Here is a 26,414-nt window from a genome sequence, read left to right as displayed (position 1 = left end):
GTCCTTACGTTGCGTCGCTAGTGGGAACCCCGCTTTAAGCGCGCTATGTCGCAAGACGTTCAGCGTTTGTGATGATGACTATAAAGCTTGGTTCCCACTAGCGACGCAACGTAACGCAATCTACGCAACGTAAGCAAATGCCCTTCATTGTGTTTTCCCCCGCCTGCGTGAAACCTAACCTGCGAAGTTTGCAGCACTATTGCGTCGTCGGTTCCCACTTGTGATTGAACGCGACGCAACGTAACGTAATCTACGCAACGTAAGAAAATTCCCTTCCACTCATTGTGTTTGCCCCTACCTGCGTGAAATCAAACCTGCGATGTTTGCAGCACTGTTGCGTCGTCGGTTCCCACTTGTGATTACGCAATACAGCACTTTGCGTCGATACGTCGTTGCGTTGCGTTCTAGTGGGAACCACGCTTACGCAATACAGCACTTTGCGTCGATACGTCGTTGCGTTGCGTTCTAGTGGGAACCACGCTTACGAAATACAGCACTTTGCGTCGATACGTCGTTGCGTTGCGTTCTAGTGGGAACCACGCTTACGCAATACAGCACTTTGCGTCGATACATCGCTGTGCTGCGTTCTAGTGGGAACCACGCTTTACCGTGCAATTACCAGATGCGCGATATGAGCTATAGAATGCGCGAACCAGTGCTATCGTATGGTCATTGGTACATGTTGATATACTAACTAGAAGAAATACCTGCCATAGTAACATTCCAGTTCGTGACGGTTTTGAAATGTAGAATAAAACATTCCAGTACATTTCCGGTAATTTGGATACCCTACTCCTCTAATCCGCTAACACCTTCCAATTAGTTTAAAACCATCCCGGTGCAATTCTTGTAAATTTTGTCCAGCAACATGGCATTTCTTGAAACCAGGGAAGGGCGAAATGTCAGTCCCCGTTGAAATGCAGTTGAAAAGTACCACTTCCAATACAATTTGGACGTAATACGTAAATACCATCTTTTAGCGTTTTCCGTTATTCAGACATTACCTGATGCTTTCCAAAATTTGTTTCGGTTTAGGGCAGGATGGTTTGTTATTGTTATTTTTTCTTTTTAAATATTTCAATTTGTTTGGTTCATCTAATAATTTTTGTCTTCCTGGTTGTCTTTTCAATTTCCTTTTAGTTTCCTTCATTGTTTTGGTTTAATTGGTGTATCATCCGGTAGTCCATTCTTACATTTCAATTCGATTCAATTATTTTATTACTTCAAGCATTCTGGCATTAAAAAGCCTCATAGTCATATGACTATGAGGCTTTTTAATGCAAATGTTGTCAGGTCAACATACTTTTTATCCAATTTTTATAATACTGTTCTCTACATTTTGTACGATATTGTTTACATTGGACGAACCATGTTTTAATCACCTGTAATCACCTGTAATCACCTGTCTTGTCGGGATCGTAAGTAGACCATACATTTCTTTATGGTACATGCCATGCCCTTCCAATTTCATCAAGTCATCACTGCATGGTTTTTTTTTAGTTTTTTTTTTTTTTTCATTCGTTTCCTTGATTTAAATTCTTCTGCAATACACTTTATCCCATAAAAGTAAATTTGTTGTATTTTCTTTCAATGAATTTATCAAGTTTATTTTTAAAGGCGTTTACTGTGGTGGTAGTGTTAACCTTACATAATTTTGTATTTGTTGCTTGGTGTCGTACTGTTTGTATTTTACCCATTTTATCATATTTTTAATGTTTTTATATACGTGACAAAAATATTTTCGAGCCAGAATGCTTGAAGTAATAATAGCAGATGGGAGAAAAGACACATACATACATTTTAGTATGATTTGTTTAATTTGTTGACTCTATTCTTTTTGTTTTATATTCAATAACAATTATTACTCACGTAATATTCACATATGGTATCATATTTAATAATTATTCACATTGTAAACGTTCCCATGCAGTGCAGCCTAAGAAAGAAATTCAGCAAAATATCAACATCTATGAATTGGTTATTGTGATAACCTCTCAAAACCTACCAAGGAATTCCAGAAATTGAATGATTGTAGGCTAATATCAGGCCTTGCGTACATCTGTTGTGGACGGCACAGATAAGGGTGAACTTTTCAGCAATTATTTTTGTCAGACGAGGTTTGCAATAAATAGTAATCTTTCACCTTACAACACTCTAATATACCTGCAGTAAAGTTTTGCAAAATCTTGAAGGCTTCTTTGATTGACAATGCACCCTATGTGAAAATTAAATAAAAATGTGGTGAGCACATAGCCTCCAAATCCGTGCACAATGGCTTAATCTTTGCTCAGGTACCAGATCTGATCCTCGTTCCCTTCTCCGTTACATTCCATCCCCGGCCCTTTTCAATTTAAATCTCTCCTGAAAACTACCTATCATAGTTATTCTTTTCGTTTGCGCTGTGCAGATTCCGGTTAAGAGCGCTCTAATATTCGATATTATTATTATTAAAACGAGATATATGTTGACCATCTTAATAAGACCTCGATTCATCAATTAGCGTTTTCATGTTAGTACCACCCAAGGCTCTAAATTACATTTAAACAACATTTTATCTTCTCATTTTGGAAATCCTGGTTCAGCAACATCATATACTTAAATTTGAAAGGAAGTGAAATTGAGTAACTGCCAATAGCAAGTGATACATTACATGCAATATATCTGACAGATGTATGACAGACATATAAACAATAATCATTACAATAACCATAAAGAATGTAAATGTTGGCTATCACACCAATATACAGATCAACGGTTACGACATGATTAATGATCATATATTTTTCACGTGGCATATGCTGGCTATTCAATTTCACCAATTGTACTATTTCCAATTTATATAATGATTAATTTCGTCTTTCATTACTGCACTTAAATTTTAGATAAAACAGTGTATGGTACATTAACGTCAGAGGGCACTCAGAGCATTATACGCACGAGTTCGAATCATTAGTTGTTCCTCCTGTCTACTAAACTAAAAATGCATTCTCTTCTAACAATCTTTTATAAGAACGAATACTTCATGATGTACCATCCTCCCAGATTACAATGCACACTGAAACTATTAAGAATGCCCATAGGCCGGCTACTCACGAGTCATGAAAAATACTAGTTTACACATTTCTGGTGTATAGAGGAAATAGGTTTTAATAATAAACAAGAAATATTTCTTACAAAAAAACGCCGCTCGACATTTTAAAATTAATCATTGTTCTTTTGATTAATTTATGATTAATTATTAAAAAGATGTCCTTAAATCGCAAAGATACATACAAATCACAGATAGTTGTTTAATTATGAATCACTTGTCCATTTTTTCACTAGTTAATTGTATACACAGCATTTGAAAGAAGACATGTGACGTGTACCTTTCCAACAATGTATTATTTGCCAAAAAATATTAATCTACTAATTTAAAAATGGCATTTAAAAATGGTCAATTTTGAACTTTTTAAAGTTCAAAATTGACCATTTTTAAATACATTGAAATGTGCTGTAGCCTTTTTGTGTGTGTGACCTCAACCTGAACTGTAGGCACTGCTGAATACCCTCTAGAGACAAAGTGACTTCACGGTGGTACAAGTGAAAATTCTTCCACAATCTATTGATTCGCGTCAACCAATCAAAGGGCAAGAATCCAAAATCGTTCAACCGTGAGCCCTCATAGACTTTCTTTTCCCAGACGTTTTTGGGTCCAGCAGCTGGGACCTATAAATATTATAGTCGAGTTTGCAAATTCGCAAAACTGTCGGCCTTAGGTACTAAAGCTACCACTATGAAACAGCGTATTAATGAATATGTCCTCATGGGACATAGCTGGCTAGAGCAGCGGCGCGAAAAAAAAAAGAAGAAATATATAGGCCTATATTTTGCACAAACAATTACTAAAAATGTAGGTCTACAATAGAAAATTGTTTTCTTTTCTTTTTTACTTCTTGTCCTGATTTTGAGCAGAGAAGATTTTGTGTTTTAATTCCGTTGAGAGAGATCCCAACAAATTAATGATGTGATGATCACTAATTTCAATTAACGTACATCTTTCCTCCTATATTTTCACTTTCCCGCCGTAACAACGCGTGGAGGGGGACTGTGGCTTGCGACTTGACATAAACAAATAAAAAAAAGGTTTCGGAACGATTTTCATTTATAATATTATTTTTTAAAATGGCGGCGGCCACATTTGATTATGCGCTGTCTAGGCAGAAATATTCTGTAAGTTTTTATTGGTATCTGTATAGTTACATAATTAAAAAGTAATACATTTTAAGGAAATAATAAATAGTCAATTTAAAGCTTCAATTTTTCGTGCAGAAAACTGTAAACGAGGTAAATAATTTCTAGCTAGGCTAGGCTAGGCCTCCTAGCATTTCAAGCCCGAACTTCGAGAGTTCATTTCACTGCGATACTGCTGCCGCCGCCTCACTGGCCTGCTGTTCGTTCCGCGTGTAGTTATAAAACTAGGCTAAGATTGTGATAATGAGTTTGAAGGATGATTCATTCATAAAGTGTAATTATGTTGATGATTTATAAATGTTTTACCATGCATGGATGAATTATTTATCGTATTTATTAGCCTATCTAATAATTCCTCCACGACCATGGTCCATGGTTTTACTGCTGGGGTACATCCTTTTTACTAATAACTACTCTGACTGATCTGTATATAAACTGTAGTGTAGACTGCAAATACAGAACAGTATTTATTAGCCATTAGGGACTTTTTGATTTGCACATCCCCTATGATCACATTGAGAGTGAAGTTTAATTTTACAGATAGATAATACACTGTACATTTATTTTCTGTAGGTAGCTATACAGTCTGCATTACCCAACAAAGATCTAAAAGGACTTGTTGAATCTACTGCATCACTCGATGGGAGGTAGGCTTGACAAAGATTATAAGATTTTCGTGAGCTACGGAAGCCATACTTGCAGAGATGACAAACAGTTAGACTAGCCGAGCATAAAAAACCAAAATTATGTAGTGTTTTCCGGGGATTTATAGACACCATGTTAAAAAAAATCATAAAATGTTCTTAAAAGATTGGTATACATCCCTGTATGATGGGAACAAAATTAGAACAATTATTATGATTGCCTAAAATTCATCGAAAAAGACACCACAGTGTATAAGCATAGCCACCATTTTTCCACATACAGTATGCCTCTGTTTATACAAGAGTTTTTATCAATGGATTTTACGCGGTGAAAAAATGTTCCACTCTCACTCAGTGTACATCCATCGCCTTGAATTAGTGACTCCACACTACCAGAGTGGGTAGAAGATTTTGAAAGCGATTATCCTGTGGATTGCACATTTACAATCCATGAAAAGATTAAACATTGAGCCTACATTTATTGTCATAATCAACTATTAGGCAAAAGTTCATTCGAAATGTCTGTTATTGCGAAGTACCTGTGTGGTTTGAATGTCATGTTCATTAAAACTGCAATCTTATTACAGAATCACCCAGGGAGTTCATTATTGTGGCATTTGTTTGATTGAGCTAATAACTTTAAATGCTCAAACTCACAGGACAATCATAAGGATGTTTAAAAAAACATACATGAATTACGTTTTGTCAACGTACAGAAGTCTGGGCCAGAAAACGTACTGTTAGCAGACCTAAGATTTGTAAATGAATTCGGCTTAGTAAAATGAGTTTCTAATAACAGATCATTCCATTCAGAATGAACACGGAGCCTTTACTCCATTATCCCTCTACCAACATCTCCTTGTTCTTTTATTTAAAGTATTCCTTATTTTTAAAATGCATGTATGGCCTTAAATATTTTATTTTTTTAGATTGAATATTTTTTTTTAATTGTAAATTTTTACTAACTCCTAAGATAGGTGCATAAATTAATTTAACAAAAAATGTATAAAATAATACCAAAATGTTATGTATCTGTTTTTCATATATTTATATTTATATTTTAGTGACAATGAAAAAAAACCTGCTTTGGACCAAGCATTTCGGGATGTGTTATGGAAATTAGTTGTAAGTATCAAATAATTTAAATATTACAGTAGTTGTGACTAAAACACCCAACTAAACTGAAATATCCAATTAGCCACCGGCCACTCATAAAACAAGTGACCACTCCATTAGCCACCGGCCACTCATAAAACAAGTGACCACTCCATTAGCCACCGGCCACTCATAAAACAAGTGACCACTCCATTCAGCCATTGCAACCACTACTAAGCAACTATATTTAAATGTTTAAAAAAGGGACATTTTCTTCTATATGTTAAACAATTTTTATTACTAAGACAAAATTGGTAACAGTATTAGTGGAGCTGTAGCTTGGTGGTTAATGTGCTTGCCTTCTAATCCTAAGGTCCAGGGTTCAATCCTGACATACTGCCAGTGTTATAACACACGACTCTTTCAACGCCACTCCCTAAGCCTCAAATGAGACTTAGTTTAAAAGCATGATAGAGTATTAAATAGTTTATCCATCCTGTAATTGGCGAGTCACTCGCTGTTGGATGCATGTGAAGGAAAAAAAAATGTTTTTCCTTCCACAATTAATTATAGTTTCATCTGATGATACGTAAATATTACAGTATCGCAATGAATATTGATGTTTATTTATTTTGTTTGAACAATGCTGTAGACCAACTGAACTTATCCAACTTATCCATTTAGGTTGAAGAATGCCAGCATAGTGAATATCTACGTGTCATACAATTGTCCATCGATGCGGTTGAAAATTCTCTTGCCTCGGCCTACACGCCTTTCCTGTTGCTAGGGGATCTCTTTGATACTGTTACCATAGAAACATGCAAAGAAGTGTTTAAGTTTGTTGAAGCTCAGGTTATGGTTTGGAAATCGGTGAGTTCAAAGTTCAGATAAAGATAATGTTCAACATTAGGTGTGTTCAAAAAATATGTTCATCTGGTTTTATATTAACTACTGTATCCGTATACAATTCTTTACGTTAAACCATTAATAAATACGTAACTGTGTGACGTTTCGACTTGTTTTAAACAAATATTCATCTGGCAATGACTAGATGTTAGAGGTTGCTAGGAGTAGTTTTTCTAGTTGTAGAGCAGCGCCCCTATTAGTACAGTATTATATAGTATTAATCCGCGATTTATCAAAGTTCTTCGGCTTTTTAGGTGTGTTTTTAGAAATGCGTTTTTTTCTATTAGTGCTGTAGCTTGGTTGTTAACATGCTTACCTTCCAACCCCAAAATTCAGGGCTCAATTCTGACCTAGTACTAGAGGTGTAATTGTTTCTACTACACTCCCCAATCCTCAAATGACACTTATCACAATATGGTTTGGATGTGTATGACATAAAAATAAGTATAACAAAAATAATAAATTAATTTTGTTTTTTCTTTCAGGATACCTTTTATGTAGCTGGTAGAAATTACATCCTGAGAATGTGTAACGGTAATAATATTATGAAATTTTCAGCCCAAATATGGTAGTGGTATGCCCAAATATGGTAGTGATATGCCCAAATATGGTAGTGGTATGCCCAAATTTGGTAGTGGTATGCCAAAATATGACATCATCATGTCCATATATGGTTACATCACATTTTTTTTAATGTGTTACATGCCTACAGTAGGATGCTTTAAATTGTTTTGTCTTTGATCTTCTGTAAATTAATAATTATATAATCACAAAAGAAATGTGAAGAAAATGTTAAGCCTTGTCTACACTATCAAACTTTATGTGACAAAAAAATGTGCCCATATATGGATATGATGATGTCATATCATTACTATATTTGGGCACATCAACACCATATTTGAGCATTTCACACTTTTTTTTTCAAACTAGTTTGATGTAGGCAGAGCTTTACAATATTTTGCAGTATATTAGATAATTATATTCAACTGTTTTTATTTTTTCTTTCAGATTTGTTAAGACGGTTATCAAAATCCCAAAATACTGTGTTTTGTGGAAGAATTCAACTTTTTCTGGCAAGATTCTTTCCATTAGATGAAAGATCAGGTCAGTATAAATCATCTTCATGTTTGTACAATCTTACATAAAGCTCTGTCTACACTATCAAACTAGTTTGACAAAAAAGTGTGATGTGCCCAAATATGTTAGTGGTATGCCCAAATATGACATCATCATGTCCATATATGGGTACATCACATTCTTTTAAATGTCTAGGTTCATCTGTCAATCAGAGATCATTTAGACAATTTTTAAAGCATATCTTGTTTAATTGTATTTGTTGCAGGTCTAAATCTTATGAGTCAGTTTAACTTGGCCAATGTAACCACCTTCAATACAACAGATTCGGATGTCTCACTATCAGTAAGTACCATTATAAAGATAGATAAAATAAGCTTTTCTCAGTTTAATAAAGTGTTGTTGAATATAAAAACACTCTTGAATGGAAAATACATTTTGGTTTCCATAAAAGTTTGTATATATTTTATTAGTATAGTGGCTTAAAAAATATTTTGACATATATACTAAGCTTATAGCAATTCACCGGGATGGTCCACCATAGACTGATGTTCTGCAAATTAGGATGGGCCGCAAAACATTTATGGAATTGAAAAAAATATTGAATCTTCAGATTTTGTGTTGTGTTGTTTTGTCCATGAATCAAATCGCGAAACTGTATAATGTAAAATCCTTTGGTGGACACAGTGTCATGATGTCCTGTGTGTTTTGAGGAGACTCGAGCTGCGCTGAAATTTCTTAGCTTTGACTAGTAGATCAGTGCAATTTTTACCCTCCCAAACATGTGCAATATCCGGTGACCTAAATGTTCTTACCTCAGCTTACCAACAATGGTGGGGCTGAGGTACAGTAGTGGACAGAGGTAATGCTGAGGGCTGGCCGTGGCTTCTTCTTGGAACCGTGTTTAGTAGGCCGCCATATAAAAGTTTCTGGAACGCTTGCAGTACAAACCACTTCCTGTGTGAGATGTACAGTAATATTTAAAGATTGTTATGTGAAATTTACACCCAAAAAAAATGAACCACTCTATTCTATTATATTGGGATTGGTAGACTATTATCTTATAATGAAACTAACTGTCATAGCAACTGGACTGACAGACAAACTGTCAAAATATTATTATATTTTCAGTTAGATAATTCCAATATGGATGTGTCTGTGCCAGAGGCTAGTAAGACAGAGAAACCAATTGACTACATTCTATACAGGAAATTCTGGTCTCTTCAGGATTTCTTTCGCAATCCTACTCAGTGTTATAAAAAAGAAAAATGGAGGCAATTTCAGAAAGTAAGTAAACATCATCGTAAATTATGCATTTAATATTTACTATCATATAATTATAGCAATCAGTTTAATGAACATTTCATATTGATAGTATACTGTAGGTAAAATTTAATAAAACACTTTATTAAAAAAAATTATAACATTTAAACATTCAACAAAAGTAAGACAGGTTTAGTGACATAGATATCCGCATGCTTGGTTTACCTTGTTTTTTTATTTATTTATTACGGTAAATATAAAATTTACAAAAGCACATAGCTAATAATGTTTGTATTATAATAAAAAATATTGAAACGAAATCTATAAAAATACAACAATAAATTCGGAAAATACAATTACAAAATTTCACAATTATTCACTGTAATTTACAATATTAAGAATATTAATACAAAATTTTGGAAAATACAATTGCACTTTTATTTTAAAAAATAAACATTTTACGTTATATACTAAAACCTATCTGCGCTGTTCTTTATTTGATTATTATTATTATTGTTCCCTGAAGTAGCTTGATACTAACCCACAAGCTAATGTTCTAGTAAGGGCGTGTGGCGCAGTGTGTTGGACGTTGGACTACCGATTGTCAGACCTAGGTTCGAATCCAACTCTCGCCGCATTGCTTGTATCCGTAGGCAAGATACTTTACTTACGTTGCCTCTCTCCACCCAGGTGTATAAATGGGTACCCAGTTAGATCTAGACACAACTTTGCGCTGGTTACCGGCTGCATTATGGGAGTATGTTTCCATACGTGTTTGATCCCAAAAAAATACTGGGGTAATAATGCTTGTAAAGCGCCTTTGAGCATGATTACTTATGAAAAGGGCGCTATATAAATGTGGTATTATTATTATTATTCTAGCCCAATCTAAATGCTGTTGAGTGTTATAATGAAAATTTGTTCTAATTTACCACTTAAGAAATGTACGTTTTTATTGTTTATTGTATTCTCTGACAGTAAATTGAGCCTTGCATATATAGCATACAGCATTTGTTAATAATAAGATTTATAGAGCGCACATATCCACAAAGGGCTCAAGGCGCTTGTAAAAACCATGAGAAATGCAACCATAAAACTAAAACCAACAAAAAAATTTGCAAAAAGAAAAAAAAACTGAAAAAAGAAAACCAATTTAGAACCAGTTAGAACAGGATAAACAATAAAATTACAGCAGTCTCCTATAAATCTTTATAGGGAGATTTCATTTTCACCACTCATCTATGCAGCTGTCAAGAAAAAAATCATACATGCTTGTTATGTTTCTGAGCATGCTCAGAATAACTTGTTACATGACAGCTGTAGTCAAGTGGTGCGTTGTAATAACAAAAGCACCCTAATGTTTTATAGCAGTAAACATGTCTTGTAGATTGCATCTACAAGGCTTATAAATTGCGTTTATAGCATATATAAAATATCACCTTTAGATAACATTAATTTCAACCTGATTTATTTTCCTTCACATTCATCTGTCCCATGTGTAAGCTAGGCACTCAATTCATAAAATACTATCAAAATATCTAGTTAACGTTACTAGAACATAGTTGTGTTTTTTTATAATACACAAATCAAATCATGTAATTAATGTCTATTGAATGATAAAGAAGTGTAAAGTTAATAAAAAGGGTTTTCCATATAAAAGTCATTCTCAGATGTGTAGTCTATAGAATAAATGGGTGTTTGTAAATGTAATAAGACGACACTACGCATGATATAATATATTAAACCATAACTTAGAGATGTTGATAAGGTTTATGATTAAATTTGTTCTAATACCTGATTCATGCATACAATAAAAATAACACAATATTACACATTTTCATGCTTGCATATTATTTAAGAAAAGTCTGTAAATATACTAAAGATTGAAGCAAGTTGATGGTAATATACTGGCAACAGTCACGAGTCCTGTTCCTTAATAATTACATTTTAAGTTTTCTGATCAATTTTTGATGCAACAATGATATTATTTATATATTATTTATTTATTTAATCAAACAAGTTCAGTCAATTATGAGTGAACAAATAGATAACATAAAAATTGAAATAAACACAGATAAAAACTTAGTCTTACAACACCAAATAACGACCAAGCAAGCAAAGACCTCAACATTTTTTTTATGATCAGCTGATGTTTGAAATGGTCCCTCTCCATGATTGATCACATTTTTGAGCTGTGATTATTTTGTAGATGACTCTAGTTCTATAATTACTTAATAATCTATGTTTGATCATATTTTTGTTTGTACCAACAGTATTCCAAAGTTGTACTGGATGCATTTTCAAGTTTAAAACTAGACTCTGTCCAAGGGTCAAAAAGAAAACATCAGGCATCGCAGAAGCTGCAAAAGCAAGGCAAAGATCAAGTTTATTTTGCCAAGTTCTTGACAAGCGAGAAGGTATGTGTTCGAATCCTAAAAAGTTACTTTATTCTCTGTGTGAATTTTAAACTATCATTACAGTCATAGCGCCTCTTATAATGCATATTTATGTGCTCTCTAAAATGGGACACCCTCTCTCGGATTTTTAAAAAGTTGACCCATACATTTAGAAAATTTTAAAATATGTGACATTAAGTTCTTCACATCACAATATTTTATAAATGTAGGTTTTCTTTGTACAAGTTCGAGCAATATTTAGGGTTTTTCAAAAAAAAAATTTTGCAAAATACCAATGAACCTTGGAAATATTGAGGGGGCTGTACAAAAAGAAATAGTACTGAACATTGACCATATTCAAATTTCATTTTTGTTTAACAAAAGCCAATAATAATAATAACTAGATTTAATTCGTCACTATGACGAATTATAGGTTATATGCATTGATAATTAAAATAAAGATAATTTATTTTTAAAAGATATTTTGATTCATTGATTTTCTCAGATTCTTTAAATAATATATAATATATGATAGGACCTTGCTAACGCGAATACAATAGCCGGTATCACAATCCGTATAATGTCATAAACCACATTTGCTGTTACATAATAATAAAGACATAAGTTATTTTTTATCTAGATTTCATTATAAATCATGTGTATAATATATACACTAAGAAATAAATTTGAACAAACAATACGGATAATAAAAAAAAAAATTTATTTCGTTTCCCAAGGTGAGACTCGATCTCGGTACCTTCAGTGCCATAGACACGAGCACACACCACCGAGCCATACACAACTGACTAAAAATTGTAGAAAAATTCCTCCGTGTATTTACTATGCAGTAACCACTTTGGTGCAGATAGATTATTACATACCGCAATGAATTATAATTTTTTACTATGGTGACATCTCTAAAAATGTACAAAAATGATGCACTGTCAAACTATATACTTTTAACTTTAATATATGAACTTTTGAAGGAAGAAAGTTAATGTTAAGTTTGTTATTTTGGCCTAAGAAAATGTCATAATTTGTTTGATTGTCGAAATGAATTTTTTTAAATTTAATATGCAATTAATTATGGCTTAATCAACTTTTGTTCCCTTAGTTTAATAATAAATCATACATAAGATACATACACTTCAAGAAAATTAAATAAAAAATATGTGTTCCCGAGCATTCTGACGATCTATATTAATTTTAAAATTTAGCATATTTTCACCATTTTGTTAACTTACACGTGCGTAGCCTGTCACTTTTGACGTGCTCGTATAAGGCAATTACGCGTTGAAAAGTGAATAAAATATGATGATATTATTAAAGAAAGGTTGTACAACCGAAATCGGACAAAAAGAGTGCGCATTAACGTATAACGCGCAGTGCGCGTGCAAAAATCTGCGCACTCATGGCAATTTTTTAAACGCTTAAAATTGCCTGAAACGTACTCTAATTTCATCGAAAATAAATTTTGACAATTTTGAACATTTTAAGCGCGCGTACGCAAGCGTTATATGCGCTACGCACGTAATTGTATTGCCATATGATGAAATATGACCTGAAATTTATGAGTACCAAATTTTGTTTAATTGTGATTCACTAGATGGCACGCTCGCTTCGCTCGCGTACCATCTAGGTCGTGCCCACAGATGGTTCTCGAATACACAGTATTTCCAGCGAGAAAAAAATGGAGATTTCAAATGTACGTACCGCAGGACTATAATACATTGTCGTTTACAGAAACGAATAAATATACACAATGATTTATGTAGTCAACCAAAATTAGCACCCTGGGAATTACTTCCGAGAGAGAAACAAAATGAGTCAAATTTTTTTATTTGGACTCATTTAAACAAACCCAATTTGTGTTTTGTATGTAACATTAAGGGTTGAGGGATGGGGGAAGAAGATAGGTACAAAGAGGAATCATTTTAAAATATATTCTTATCCACTCAGTAACGAAATATTGTTTTTAATGTTTTATAGGCCTATAAATAATATACCACTAAATACAGTAAAACATTTACGATTTAATACGGTACTTTGTTAAACTCTCACTGTCATAGTCGATTGAAATAGTAAAGTACATGTAACGATACACCACTACGACGTTTATATATTTTTAAATTATTAATTAATACAAACGTTGAAAAGCAACTGTCAGTAATAACGTTTATTTATTTGTATATTATATGTTTATAATCTAACAGTAGGGCCTACCCACACTCACAGTAATAAAGTTTATTTGTATATATTTTTATATTACATCTAACAGTACCAACACTCACAGTAAGAAATTTGCGATTAAAATTGGGATCAAAAGTGGTTAATACCTTAACAGTATTGTACAGCATTGCAATACTATTTATGTTTATTCTCCAAGGGGGCCCATAAATCTAAATCTATACCTCTATGGTTAAACCAAATAATGTGGAATGTTTATTTGTATATTATATGTTTATAATCTAACAGTAGGGCCTACCCACACTCACAGTAATAAAGTTTATTTGTATATATTTTTATATTACATCTAACAGTACCAACACTCACAGTAAGAAATTTGCGATTCAAATTGCAATCAAAAGTGGTTAATACCTTAACAGTATTGTACAGCATTGCAATACTATTTATGTTCATTCTCCAAGGGGGCCCATAAATCTAAATCTATACCTGTATGGTTAAACCAAATAATTTGGAATGTTCCATTCATCACAAATCAATACATTTGTAAAAACGTATATTAAATGTATCAAAATAGTATTTTTTAAAGAAAATCGGCCTGTCTTCAACATTATGATGGTGTACTCTAGCTGTTCAACCGGTTTTCAGCCATTAAAAACAATTATCGTAGGAGGAGATAGGAAAATGCGAAGCCTCCTCGCATTTTTGTGGCGGGTATTTTTCAAGACGGACATCCATTATACAGTGTATACCACGGTCGGAAACCACCCCTATTTGGGGCAAATCTTGGAACCTAAATTCGTTTTAACCGTCAATAACTTATTATCTAACTTAATTTAATTAGTAAACAGGGTTACATCAGGTGGTTAAAATCAGTACCGAAAGTACGAACCAACTTTATATACCATCGAGTAAAAATTATAGAAGTAAGGCGCGATTTACCGAATTTTGCCCTTACGTAAATTTATATATAGATGCTTGTGAAGATATGATTACAAACGTGATTTCGTAAAATCGCGCGTAGACCGCGTAATTTTTGATTACGCATCGTGAAAATATAACCACATCGATTCCTGGCCATAAGGAATATACTCTGAAAAATTGACTTAGATAGATGAAACTGATATCAAGATAATTCACGGACAAAATAGTGCTAAGGAAAGAATAAATAAACTAGATTTAATTCGTCACTATGACGAATTATAGGTTATATGCATTGATTTAAATAAAGATAATTGATTTTTAAAATATATATTGATTGATTGATTTTCTCAGAATCTTTAATTATTTATAATATATGATAGGACCTTGCTAACGCGAACACCATAGCCGGTATCACAATCCGATCAAAGATCCATATGCGTATAATGTCATAAACCACATTTGTTGTTACATAATAATAAAGACATAAGTTAATTTTTATCTAGATTTCATTATAAATCATGTGTATAATCTATACACTAAGAAATAAATTTGAACAAACAATACGGATAATAAAAAAAAACTAATTTTGTTTCGTTTCCCAAGGTGAGACTCGAACTCGGTACCTTGAATGCCATTGACACGAGCACAGACCATCGATCCATACACAACTGACTAAAAGTTGGAGAAAAATTCCTCCGTGTATTTACTATGCAGTAACCACTTTGGTGCAGATAGATTATTACATACCGCAATGAATTATAATGTTTTACTATGATGACATCTTTAAAAATTTAAAAAAATGATGCACTGTCAAACTATATACTTTTAACTTTAATATATGAACTTCTTAATGAAGAAAGTTAACGTTAAGTTTGTTATTTTGGCCTAAGAAAATGTTATAATTTGTTTGATTGTCGAAATTAGTTTTGTTAAATTTAATATGCCATTAATGATGACTTAATCAACTTTTGTTCTTCTAATTTCATAATAAATCATACATATGATACATACACTTCAAGAAAATTAAATAAAAAATAGGTGTTCCCGAGCATTCTAACGATATATATTAATTTTAAAATTTAGCATATTTTCACCATTTTGTTAACTTACACGTGCGTAGCCCGTCACTTTTGACGTGCTCGTATAACGCTGTTTCGCGTTGAAAAGTGAATAAAATATGATGATATTATTAAAGAAAGGTTATACAACAGTAATCGGACACAAACAGTGCGCATTAACGTTTGACGCGCAGTGCGCGTGCAAAAATCTGCGCACTCATGGCAATTTTTTAAACGCTTAAAATTGCCTGAAACGTACTCTAATTTCATCGAAAATAAATTCTGACAATTTTCAACATTTTAAGCGCGCGTACGCATGCGTTATATGCGCTACGCACGTAATTGTATTGCCATATGATGAAATATGACCTGAAATTTATGAGTACCAAATTTTGTTTAAAAGTGATTCATGTTTGTGAAGATATGATTACAAACGTGATTTCGTTAAATCGCGCGTAGACCGCGTAATTTTTGATTGCGCATCGTGAAAACATAACCACATCGATTCCTGGCCATAAGGAATATACTCTGAAAAATTGACTTAGATAGATGAAACTGATATCAAGATAATTCACGGACAAAATAGTGCTAAGGAAAGAATAAATAAAGAAATAAATAAAGATTCTGACAGAATCAAGAGGTTATATGCATATCATGCATATAACCTAATAAAGATTTTGACAGAATCAAGAGGTTATATGCATGATAATGCATATAACCTAATAATGCGACATTTATATAGCACTATTTCATAAAGATCAAAGCGCTTTGATTGTTTGTTTATTATTAAAATTATCTAGACTCTGAGTATCTAGACTAAATACTAATTTAAGTAATACTAATAGTTAAAAGACAAATATAGCACTCTCTCTGAACAAAGGCATTGTAATTTATACAACTTATTTTTGTTATTTTCTATATAAAGTAATAAACTTTTGTTTTCTTTTTATTTCTTTGCAGTTATTTGATCTACAAATTAGTGACTCAAGTTTCCGGCGGAGCGTCTTGGTGCAATTTCTCATTCTGTACCAATATTTAAATCATACAGTCAAATTTAAAACGTTCGTTTCAATTTTATAACTTCTTTAGTTTCTAGAAATATGCTAATCTAGATCCTTAATAGTGCACACCATTTCAATCTCTTTTCCTTTTTCTGTCACTTTGTCAAAATGTTCTCTTTCATTTTCTGATTTTCTGATGGCACTATTTATTTGTACTTTAAGAAGGACATTTGTTGGATGATAATTTTGCATTGTATATAAATTTCATTATTAAATGTATACCTAAAGTCACTTATGATCCAAGTGTCCCAATTATAATTTTATAATAATAACATTTTTATCAGGATATTTTAATCTTCTACTTTTATTTTTCTTTATACTTTCATGCAATAATATTATAATTAATCTTTCTAATGTTTTCCTGCTAAATTAAAAAATAAACTCAATTCTCACATAATTGCCAATTCCAAATATCCGCCCGCCTCCTGTATGGTTAAATTTTTCTTGATTCATTTAACATGAAAAAAAAACACAGATACAGTAATGTATAAAATAATTAGTGAACAATGTGATTCTTTCTACACTTGCCATCTTTTATGCTAAATGAAATGCTGATGTTCAAGATGATTTTTTTTTTCTAAATTTGTATGTTATAGCAGCTCTCTTTAAACCATGCTTTCATAAATTTTCTCGATATCTCATTTTTTTCAAAGATGTGACCTTTGACATGATTAGATATCTTAGAAGGCTGTTACTACCCTTAAGGATATTGAACCCACGCATTCGTCTGCTTCTACTAAAAATGTCTTTACGATTTATAGAAACGTGCACGTACTGACCGATGAAATGTCTGGCCATATAAAGGACAGTTCCGAAGTGGTTTATGCACTCCTGCGAGAGACACCCCCGAACGGAGAGGAATTTACGAAAACAGTGGCGGTAAGAAATTAATTTTAATATAATTTGACAGTGTTTCGCTTTTAAATTATTAGTTACAGTACTTTTTTTTTAAATATTCAAAAAACATAAGTTACTAATTACGAGGTGTTGAGATTAATTACTTATCAAAACCCAGTTATTAAGAGATAAAATTCTAACTTATATCTTTCTGTATATATTCAAAAAGAAGATCAGACAAAAAAGAAAATGAAATTAAAACCAGCGAGACATAAAAAATAGGCCAACACCCTTTATTTTATACTGATATTTTTTTCTTGTCATGAATTACATCCAAAGCAAATGATATTACACATATATTGGCTGGCAAAGAATACTATTATGTAAATTTATGAATAGTATTAAGACATGCCTCTGTGGAGATCCCATGTACACAGCACTAATATATTCTACAGCATTAATGAATAGTAACATATAAGAGGGTTTCAAATTCAAATGGTACTTCATGATCTAATCCATTTGCTCAGATAGAAAGAACAAAGAAATTAACAATAGATCGCCTCAAAACAGACTAGTATTTATTATCCCACAATCGAAAGTTAAATATACTTTAAAATATTTTTATATGAATGCTTCCCTCTAGAGTTTCTTGTTTCTTATAAATTAGTTTATAATAGCATATTTTTTTAGGATGTTCAAATCTACTAATACCTTAAATCCTATAATTTATTAAACATCGGACTTTTCATGGACTTTCTGATAACATACAAGTGCAATAGTTAAATCCAGCTATATTGTTAACTATGCAACTTATAGTATACTACCACTACAGATTTTTATTTTATTTCTTCAAAATCAACAGCAACGAAGTTGCCCCTTAAATGTATGATGTACTGTAACTTACAGTACTATACTACTACTGTATACTGCTAACCATACAACTTACTATCCTATACTGCTAATTGTAAAATATGTTTAGGCTGTTTACAATATCATTTTTATGTTATTTGGATTCACCCTTACAGTGTTATACAGTAAAAATAAATAACGTTCATCAATGATTATAAGTAAAAATAACATATGAGCTGCTCATGCTCTGGAGCCTCTTAAGCACCGGGACCCCTTAAACTCTGGGACCCTTAAACTCTGGGGCCCCTGCCCCTGGGTTTAGCCAGTGAGCGCTCATAGCCACTGAACAATAATTTATTAAAGTTTGATGAACTTTATTCCTAAAATGTATTTATCGGTGTAGCGCCCTCATTTAGGTTATTAAAGTTAATATGATTTTCTTTGACAAAGATACTAATCAGGTATAGGATTAAAAATACATAGTTTCCAGAAATCAAAATATTAAAAAAAAAACTAAAGTCATAGTAGGCTCCTATAGTATATCTTGATAATAAATAATCATTTTTGTTTAGTAATTTCATGGTGAAAACTTGTTATATCTTTGTAATTGCTTAAATTGATTTATTTATGTTTCTGAATTATTAATTTTTTTTGCATTAAAACTGGGTCTTTGGCAAACCATAACCAGTTTCAGAAGTTTGAAAATGTTATTAAAAATAAATATGTGAAAATCATATTTTGGTTTTGTGTTGATAGACTCTAAAATCCAATTAAAGTACTGTTGTTATGTTCCAACCTATTCAACAGGTGATTGACACCTGTCATGTTATTTTAATGAGCGTACCAAACAATAAATCAATTCTATATTCCTATATTTTACAATCTCTTCTGACAGTTCTTTGTCTGTTTAGCTCATCATTATCTTTGTCTGGACTCTTATTATTATATTGTATTACAATTTATTACTTTACAAGTGGTACGTGTGAAAAAGGGATTGTAACGGATATCAGTGGGATGTATTTTTCGTGACTATTGAAGGGGAACGTGGTGCGTGCTATCGTGATCATGGGAGATTAATTGTACAATCCTGACCCCACTATTGCACTTTTATTGTGCATTCAATAATAATACAATGTTACAGTCCTTTTAATTTTATCTGCATTGTGTGTATGTATGTGTCCTGTTTTAAAAAGAAATTACAGTATGACACTACCATTTTTTAATATATGTAATACTATTTGAACATAGATTTTATTTCATCGATCTCACTTTTTATATTTATGCTTTTATTTTATGTACATTAAATTTTTCACTCTGCCAAACTTTTTTCGAAAAACTCCTAATTTTATACTGTTAAAATCACTGATATATTTAAGAAACTGCCAAAACTAAAATACTGAACTATCATATCGTAATTTTCGTTTTATAGTAATGTTGATAATTGGACTGGAAAATTAGTTTGTTTAAGTACGTTATCCTATTTCTGAACTCTATTAATCCTATGTAACGGCATACTCATTCAATAGTTTATGTAAGCATTGGTATAAAATAACAGTTTTTGATTTTTCTTTGCCTAACTAAAGATTAATTTCATAATAGTGTGAAAGAAGTATAAGTACGATAATAGTGCAGTTACCTTTGCTGTCATATAGGTCAGATCCTATGCAATGGTAGTCAAGCGAACACACTCTGGATGTCGCGTACAAAAAGCTTTACTTAGCATTTACTGTAACATCCACCAGAACCATGCATTTAGACAGCACAGTATTGTTTTTTAGTCGCCTCTTCACATCACCTGCTTTTGTTGGTCTTGATCTGTGTTTGTAATTCCTTTCACCTGTGTTCTACTTTTCATTCTTCCGAATCCCTCTAAATATTTAGACTAATTGGCGGCAGTTTGGGGTTCAGAATGACGAAATAGATCCTCCGAGTGTGTTTTTTCTTTTTTTTCATGAGTTAACGTTTCCGATAACTCAACTCTTTTTTATTATTTAGAACCAATGACCTGTTTTCCAAATTTAATTATTACCTATTCCTCTAAATTATTTTAGAGTTATTGAAACCAGTTTTGGTTTCAGAATTTTTTTTCAGCCCCTTTTCCGATATATAGTAAATTTATTTGAACTTAGCTTATTCAATAACTTTGACCCCTTTTCTGTTTCATCTTTTTCATTTGTACATTGAGAGAGTGTTCAAAATACAGATGTTGTTATAGAAAATACTATTACTAAACGATGGACGGGTAAACGGCAAGCGATAACCTCTATATAAATAGATAAATAATATAGATATATTTGCATTTTTCTTACATAAAACAAAGGAAATAAGAAAGCTTTCATCCTAAAAAAACTATCAAGTGACGTCATGATTGTTAAGAAAACAAAATATCTGATTAACATTTTTAAAATTAAAATTGTGTTTACATTTTTGTATAAAATATTCTAGAATTAAATGAACTGTTGTCATGATATTAAACAAAACATCTATAAAACAAGACATATTCCTTCTAGATGTGGAGATATGCTTTATAAACCTAGCAAACAAGAATAAGATTACACAGCTACAGTTTCATACAGCTGATTAAAAAAAGTACATTGACCTTTAGTGTTTTTGATAGTACTTTGACCTTTACAGTCAATGGCCTACATGCAGATGTGTTGTACAGTGTATTGGTGCTAGGTTGACATTCTAAGCTTCTTATTAATAAAAAAAAGACATTTTTTTTATTACTATATTAGTCACGGTATGTAAGTCTCTATGAACTTAAAATCAAGGTTTCTATATAGCTCATTGTTTCTGTTGTATTTTGTAAGTTTCACCTTGTTTCTCAATTCATTGCTTTAATAATAGCGGTATAGAATAGCTTTAATTAACCTTTAGTATTCAGTGTTAAATATTACACCAATAATACATAATTTATGTCTCAATCATGATTGTTATGAAGTAGAATAGGTTTGAGTTTATCTTTATGACATCTAATTGCTACAATATATAGCTACATTGTAGCTTTTCCGTTCGTTTTAGAGTACTCAATAGCTTGTTATAAATGCTGTATCTATTAGTTATTACTATTCAAATGAAAAAAGTAAATATTTGTTAATCTACCATTCATATTATAAAAAAGTGATTACAGATTTTTAGTTGACTGAATGGCCAAATGAATATTGTATCTTTAAATTCGCAAGAAAAACCCTAAACTAGTTTGACAAAAAACAATGTGATGTGCCCAAATATGGTAGTGATATGACATCATCATTTCCATATATGGGCACATCACATTTTGTTGTCGCATAACGTTTAATAGTGTAGACCATAGAGACACTATAATATCTCTATGTGTACAGACAGAGCTTTAGATCCTACAGGCTGCCCTCTAAAAACATTCTAGTTTATGTTTTAATATAAAGTATGATTTACAATTCATAGTTATAGTTATTCACATTCAAAGCATAATGAGAATCAACAGTGTGCCATGTGATACAATTACTGTACAGCAACTGACTAATGCCTAACCAGCTTATTATTCCGAGGCATTCTTTTTTTTCCATGTTCCAATTTCCACCAACTGTAGAGTTAACTTGTACTTTTTAAAGTTCTCTAAACCTTTATGAGTGCATAGGAAAAAGTGTGTACCTTGCTTATATCAATGTAATTAATATTTTGATGATAGTGACAATATCGTTAATGTTCAATGTGCAGCATGTGTTTATTTTATGTTATGACTTTTTACAAGTTTCAAGGTATTAAAGGTTAATTTTCAACTAGATATGTTTCAGGAATAAATAGGATTATAGGAATAACATGATACGGTATTTAAATGTACTTTAGAATCATTGTAATTAGGGAACATTTTCGCCAGTGTAGCATAGCAAAAAGCTATACAAAACAACCTTATTGCTACACATTTTGAAAATGGTGTAGCAAAAAATTTAATGTATTACAACAAAAAAATCCCTATGTAAAGTAAAATACTGTGGACAATTTTTTAAATGAACAATTATTTTTACACGACAATGTTTCCTTTTTTCAAGTTCTGGTTTAAGCTCCTAGGTTCAAGTCCTGATTTAAGCTCCTAGGTTCAAGTCCTGATTTAAGCTCCTAGGTTCAAGTCCTGATTTAAGCTCCTAGGTTCAAGTTCTGAGTTCAAGTCCTACAGTGATTTAAGGGCCTGAGTTCAAGTTAGTGGTGTAAGGGCCTGAGTTCAAGTTAGTGGTTTAAGGGCCTGGGTTTAAGTTAGTGGTTTATGGGCTGGGTTTAAGTTAGTGGTTTAAGGGCCTGGGTTTAAGTTAGTGGTTTATGGGCCGGGGTTCAAGTTAGTGGTTTAAGGGCCTGGGTTCTAGTTAGTAATTTTAAGGGCCAAGGATCAAGTTAGTGATCTAAGGGCCTGGGTTTCAAGTTAATGGTTTAAGAGCATGGAATAAAGTTAGTGGTGTAAGGGCCTGGGATCAAGTTAAAGTGATCTAGGGGCCTAAGTTCAAGTTAGTGGTATAAGGGCCTGGGTTCAAGTTAGTAATTTAAGGGCCTGGGTTCAAGTTAGTGATCTAAGGGCCTGGAATCAAGTTAGTAATTTAAGGGCCTGGGATCAAGTTAGTGATTTAAGGGCCTGGGATCAAGTTAGTGATTTAAGGGCCTGAATTCTAGTTAGTTATTTACGGGCCTGGGATCAAGTTAGTGATCTAAGGGCCTGAGTTCAAGTTAGTAGTTTAAGGGCCTGGGTTCAAGTTAGTGATCTAAGGGCCTGGGTTCATGTTCGTGATCTAAGAGCCTGGGTTCAAGTAGTGGTGTAAGGCCCTTCGTTCAAGTTAATGTTGGTAAATATAAATTACATTTAATATTTATTATATTTATTTAAACTGGCCACTGAGCCAATGTTCATAAAGTCCAACACATATCTCTGTATTCAAACAAACTTCAAGAGAGTACTTTTTAACATTGTATGTTTAGTTAACATTTATAATGTTTTAATCGTTTAGAAAAACGCTTAACTTGTATTTCTCTGCAGGGCATTTAGCCCAATGATGATCATTAATGTAATTGAGTAAACTTTTCCTATACAAAAGTCAACATAAATAACTTTTAACTTGAACTAATGTTGAAATTAAAGATTGGCGCAATTCCAACACACAGCTGTGTACCCCTTATTATCCTGATTTGCCACGACAGGTTAGTTCACCCCATCCACTGTACTTTTCGAACATTTCCTCGCTTTGCTTATCTGCGACTGGATGATAGCATCGTAGGAGGTTGTCCAGCATGTACTTTTTACTTAATTTTCTTTCTACTCTAGTTAGCATTCCCATAGGATTTCGCAGCGCGATAAGCCAACAGTCTGGGAAATTGTACTCGATTCCTTTCAAAGCTGACAGCGAGTTTCTGAGTCAGATATTACTCAAGTGTTCAATCTTCTGCTGTTTTATCGTGACCCTGTCTTGTACTTTTGAGTCACAAATATTGTGTAGAACTGAACATGGATCACTATCAACTTAATTCAATTTTTGTTAATTGTTAATTCACTTTCTTTTTTGTAAATTATATTAAATTTCTATTGTTTGCAATGTTATAAATAAACTTGTTGTCAATATTAATAATAATGTGATTGTTGTCACTACTTGAAAAAACGTGATATTTAAAAAAAATTTATTATAACAACAGTTTCTTTTGTCGTCTGTGATATGATATTATCTATGGAAAGGATTACTTTAATAATCCTAATAATATTCTATAAAAAAACCCTAAGGATAAAATCTCCCCTGAATTTGGAATATCCATTTAATAGGTGTGTCCCCTAAATAGGTGTGTCCCCTGAATAAGAGTGAGTGTCCCCTGAATATGAATGTCCCCTTAATAGGTGTGTTCCTTGAATAGGTATGTCCCCTTATTAGGTGTGTCCCCATGGATGTCCCCTTAATAGGTGTGTCCCAAAGGAGGTTTTATACTGTAACATTACATTTCAACAAAAATGAAATATAACCCATTTGAGGTATAATACAAACATTTAAGTCCAAATTTCAGAGATCTATTTGACTCCCACCCTACCTACCTCCCTAAAACTAAAAGATGTTTTTTTTTTAATAGATTTAAAATGAACTTGTAAGAAAATTTAAAATGTAAAGTACATTTCAGGGTCTAATTTGGGCGTACAATGTCTATCAATAAATATTCGGTCAAAGATACACACCCAGTTGGCTAGTCATATGAAGAATGAGCTAGTCGCTAGACTAAATGTTTCAAAGATGGCATAAAAACCACAATTTACTGGCAACCATTCAACATATTTAGCTTCATTTAGTACAACAACCAGGATAAAAACTTGGTTTATTATTTCTGAGCTAATTTTAAATTTAATTTTCATAAAAGTTTAAAATAATTTTAGGAGGGAAACACATCTTTAAAATACCAACATATATAATTCAAAAGTAATACTCTATAGTTATACTGTAAATTGGTAATTTTACAAACATTTTTTATTCTTGTAAAATATTTTTTCTTTTATTTGTTCTTCTTTTGACTCAATTGCATTTTCGATAATGACTGCTTTTCAAAATGACCCAGCAAGGTTTTCAAGTAATTAAAGAAAATTTAAAACACAATACATAATTTTTTTAAATATACTATAAAGGTGAGTCCCGTGTTCTCTGAACGTAGGGGAATGAGCTGTTAGGAGCTCATTGTACTAAGCCTCGGCATTATGTGGTAGGGTGGCCAGTTCCTTTCCACGCCGCCTTTTTTCTCCCTAGTATTTTCAACCAGGTACTCATTTTACAGCTGAGTGAACTGGGAGTTGTACTTACAGAAAATTATAAAAACAAAGTTATATATATAATTTTCTTTAAACAAAAAACATACATAAATATGTACACATACAAAAAGTAGATAAATATATATACAGGATCATTTAGCTAGCCATAACATTTGAGACACATTAAAGATGTATTGTCCCTTTGTCAAATTCCAAAAAAATAAAAATAAAAAGATTTAGAAAAAAAGTGGGTCATTTTGAAGTATTATAATAGTTAACTTTCACCAAAAAATAGTCGAGAAAAAAAACCCTTTAACTGAAATACAGATTTTTTTTGGTTAAAAAAATAACTTTGACTTCTTCCAGTCAAAGTTTTCGACCAAAACATATCTCATAATGCAATGCGCATATTTGGCTACTCTGTATGCATAATCATAAAACTTCCTTGCGATCTGTGCGAAAACACCTTCTCAACCGTGACAAGTTGTAAACAATCCTAATTAGCATCATGCATAATGCATACTCATGGTTTGAAATCTTTGTTTACTTTGTTTTTCAGACGAAATGTAATCAAATTAATTTAGCTATTAATTACGTAAAATTGTTGTTTTTGTCTCGAATTTTCGACTTAAAGTGAATAACTTTAATATTACTTTGATATGGCCAATTAAAATTTAGTATATTTTGACCTTCATTTTTTTGTGTTTCAAGGGACAATACATCTTTAAACTCTGAGTTGAAAAATAAATGTTTATTTGTTAAAAACAAAAGTGTAATAAAGCAAAACAAACTTGTAACACATGTTAAACCTATCTTTGTGTAGTCTATTTCCATTTCTTTTATTTTCAATATTAAACTAAATTTGTTTATATATTAGTTTCATTTTCACTGGTAAACTTGACCTTTTTGCTTATAAAAATAAAAGTACATACTATATTGTTTGTGTTGTTATTGTTTGTTTATTTTTGTATACTGTTGTAAGGGCATACAATCTACAGTAACTCTCAGAATAAAATATTTAGGAAAGGCTATAAATACACCATTTCTTTTTTGTTTTGCAGCGTGGTAAAAATTAAATAAGTAAGAGTCTAAATACTGTATGCAATTATTACGTCCATAGCACTGTACAGTTTATAACAATTCATTTTTGT

General features: G+C 32.1%; 1 protein-coding gene across 1 annotated transcript in view; it reads left to right on the top strand.

Moving 5' to 3' along the window:
• The first annotated feature begins 4,009 nt into the window (after positions 1-4,009).
• The window catches only part of LOC140062129 (THO complex subunit 1-like), a 37,803-nt gene continuing 15,398 nt past the window's right edge, over positions 4,010-26,414 (top strand). The window contains exons 1-11 of the mRNA XM_072108189.1: positions 4,010-4,212; positions 4,807-4,880; positions 5,942-6,002; positions 6,657-6,842; positions 7,364-7,412; positions 7,887-7,982; positions 8,221-8,297; positions 9,084-9,239; positions 11,489-11,632; positions 16,738-16,838; positions 17,600-17,717. Coding sequence (XP_071964290.1) covers positions 4,165-4,212; positions 4,807-4,880; positions 5,942-6,002; positions 6,657-6,842; positions 7,364-7,412; positions 7,887-7,982; positions 8,221-8,297; positions 9,084-9,239; positions 11,489-11,632; positions 16,738-16,838; positions 17,600-17,717 — 1,110 coding nt within the window. The 5' untranslated portion in view covers positions 4,010-4,164. The remainder of the gene's footprint in view (positions 4,213-4,806; positions 4,881-5,941; positions 6,003-6,656; positions 6,843-7,363; positions 7,413-7,886; positions 7,983-8,220; positions 8,298-9,083; positions 9,240-11,488; positions 11,633-16,737; positions 16,839-17,599; positions 17,718-26,414) is intronic.

This window comes from Antedon mediterranea, chromosome 11 (assembly GCF_964355755.1).
Source record: "Antedon mediterranea chromosome 11, ecAntMedi1.1, whole genome shotgun sequence".
Classification (NCBI taxonomy): domain Eukaryota; kingdom Metazoa; phylum Echinodermata; class Crinoidea; order Comatulida; family Antedonidae; genus Antedon; species Antedon mediterranea.
Note: the sequence above shows the minus strand (reverse complement) of the source record. Positions and strands in the feature narration are given on the sequence as shown.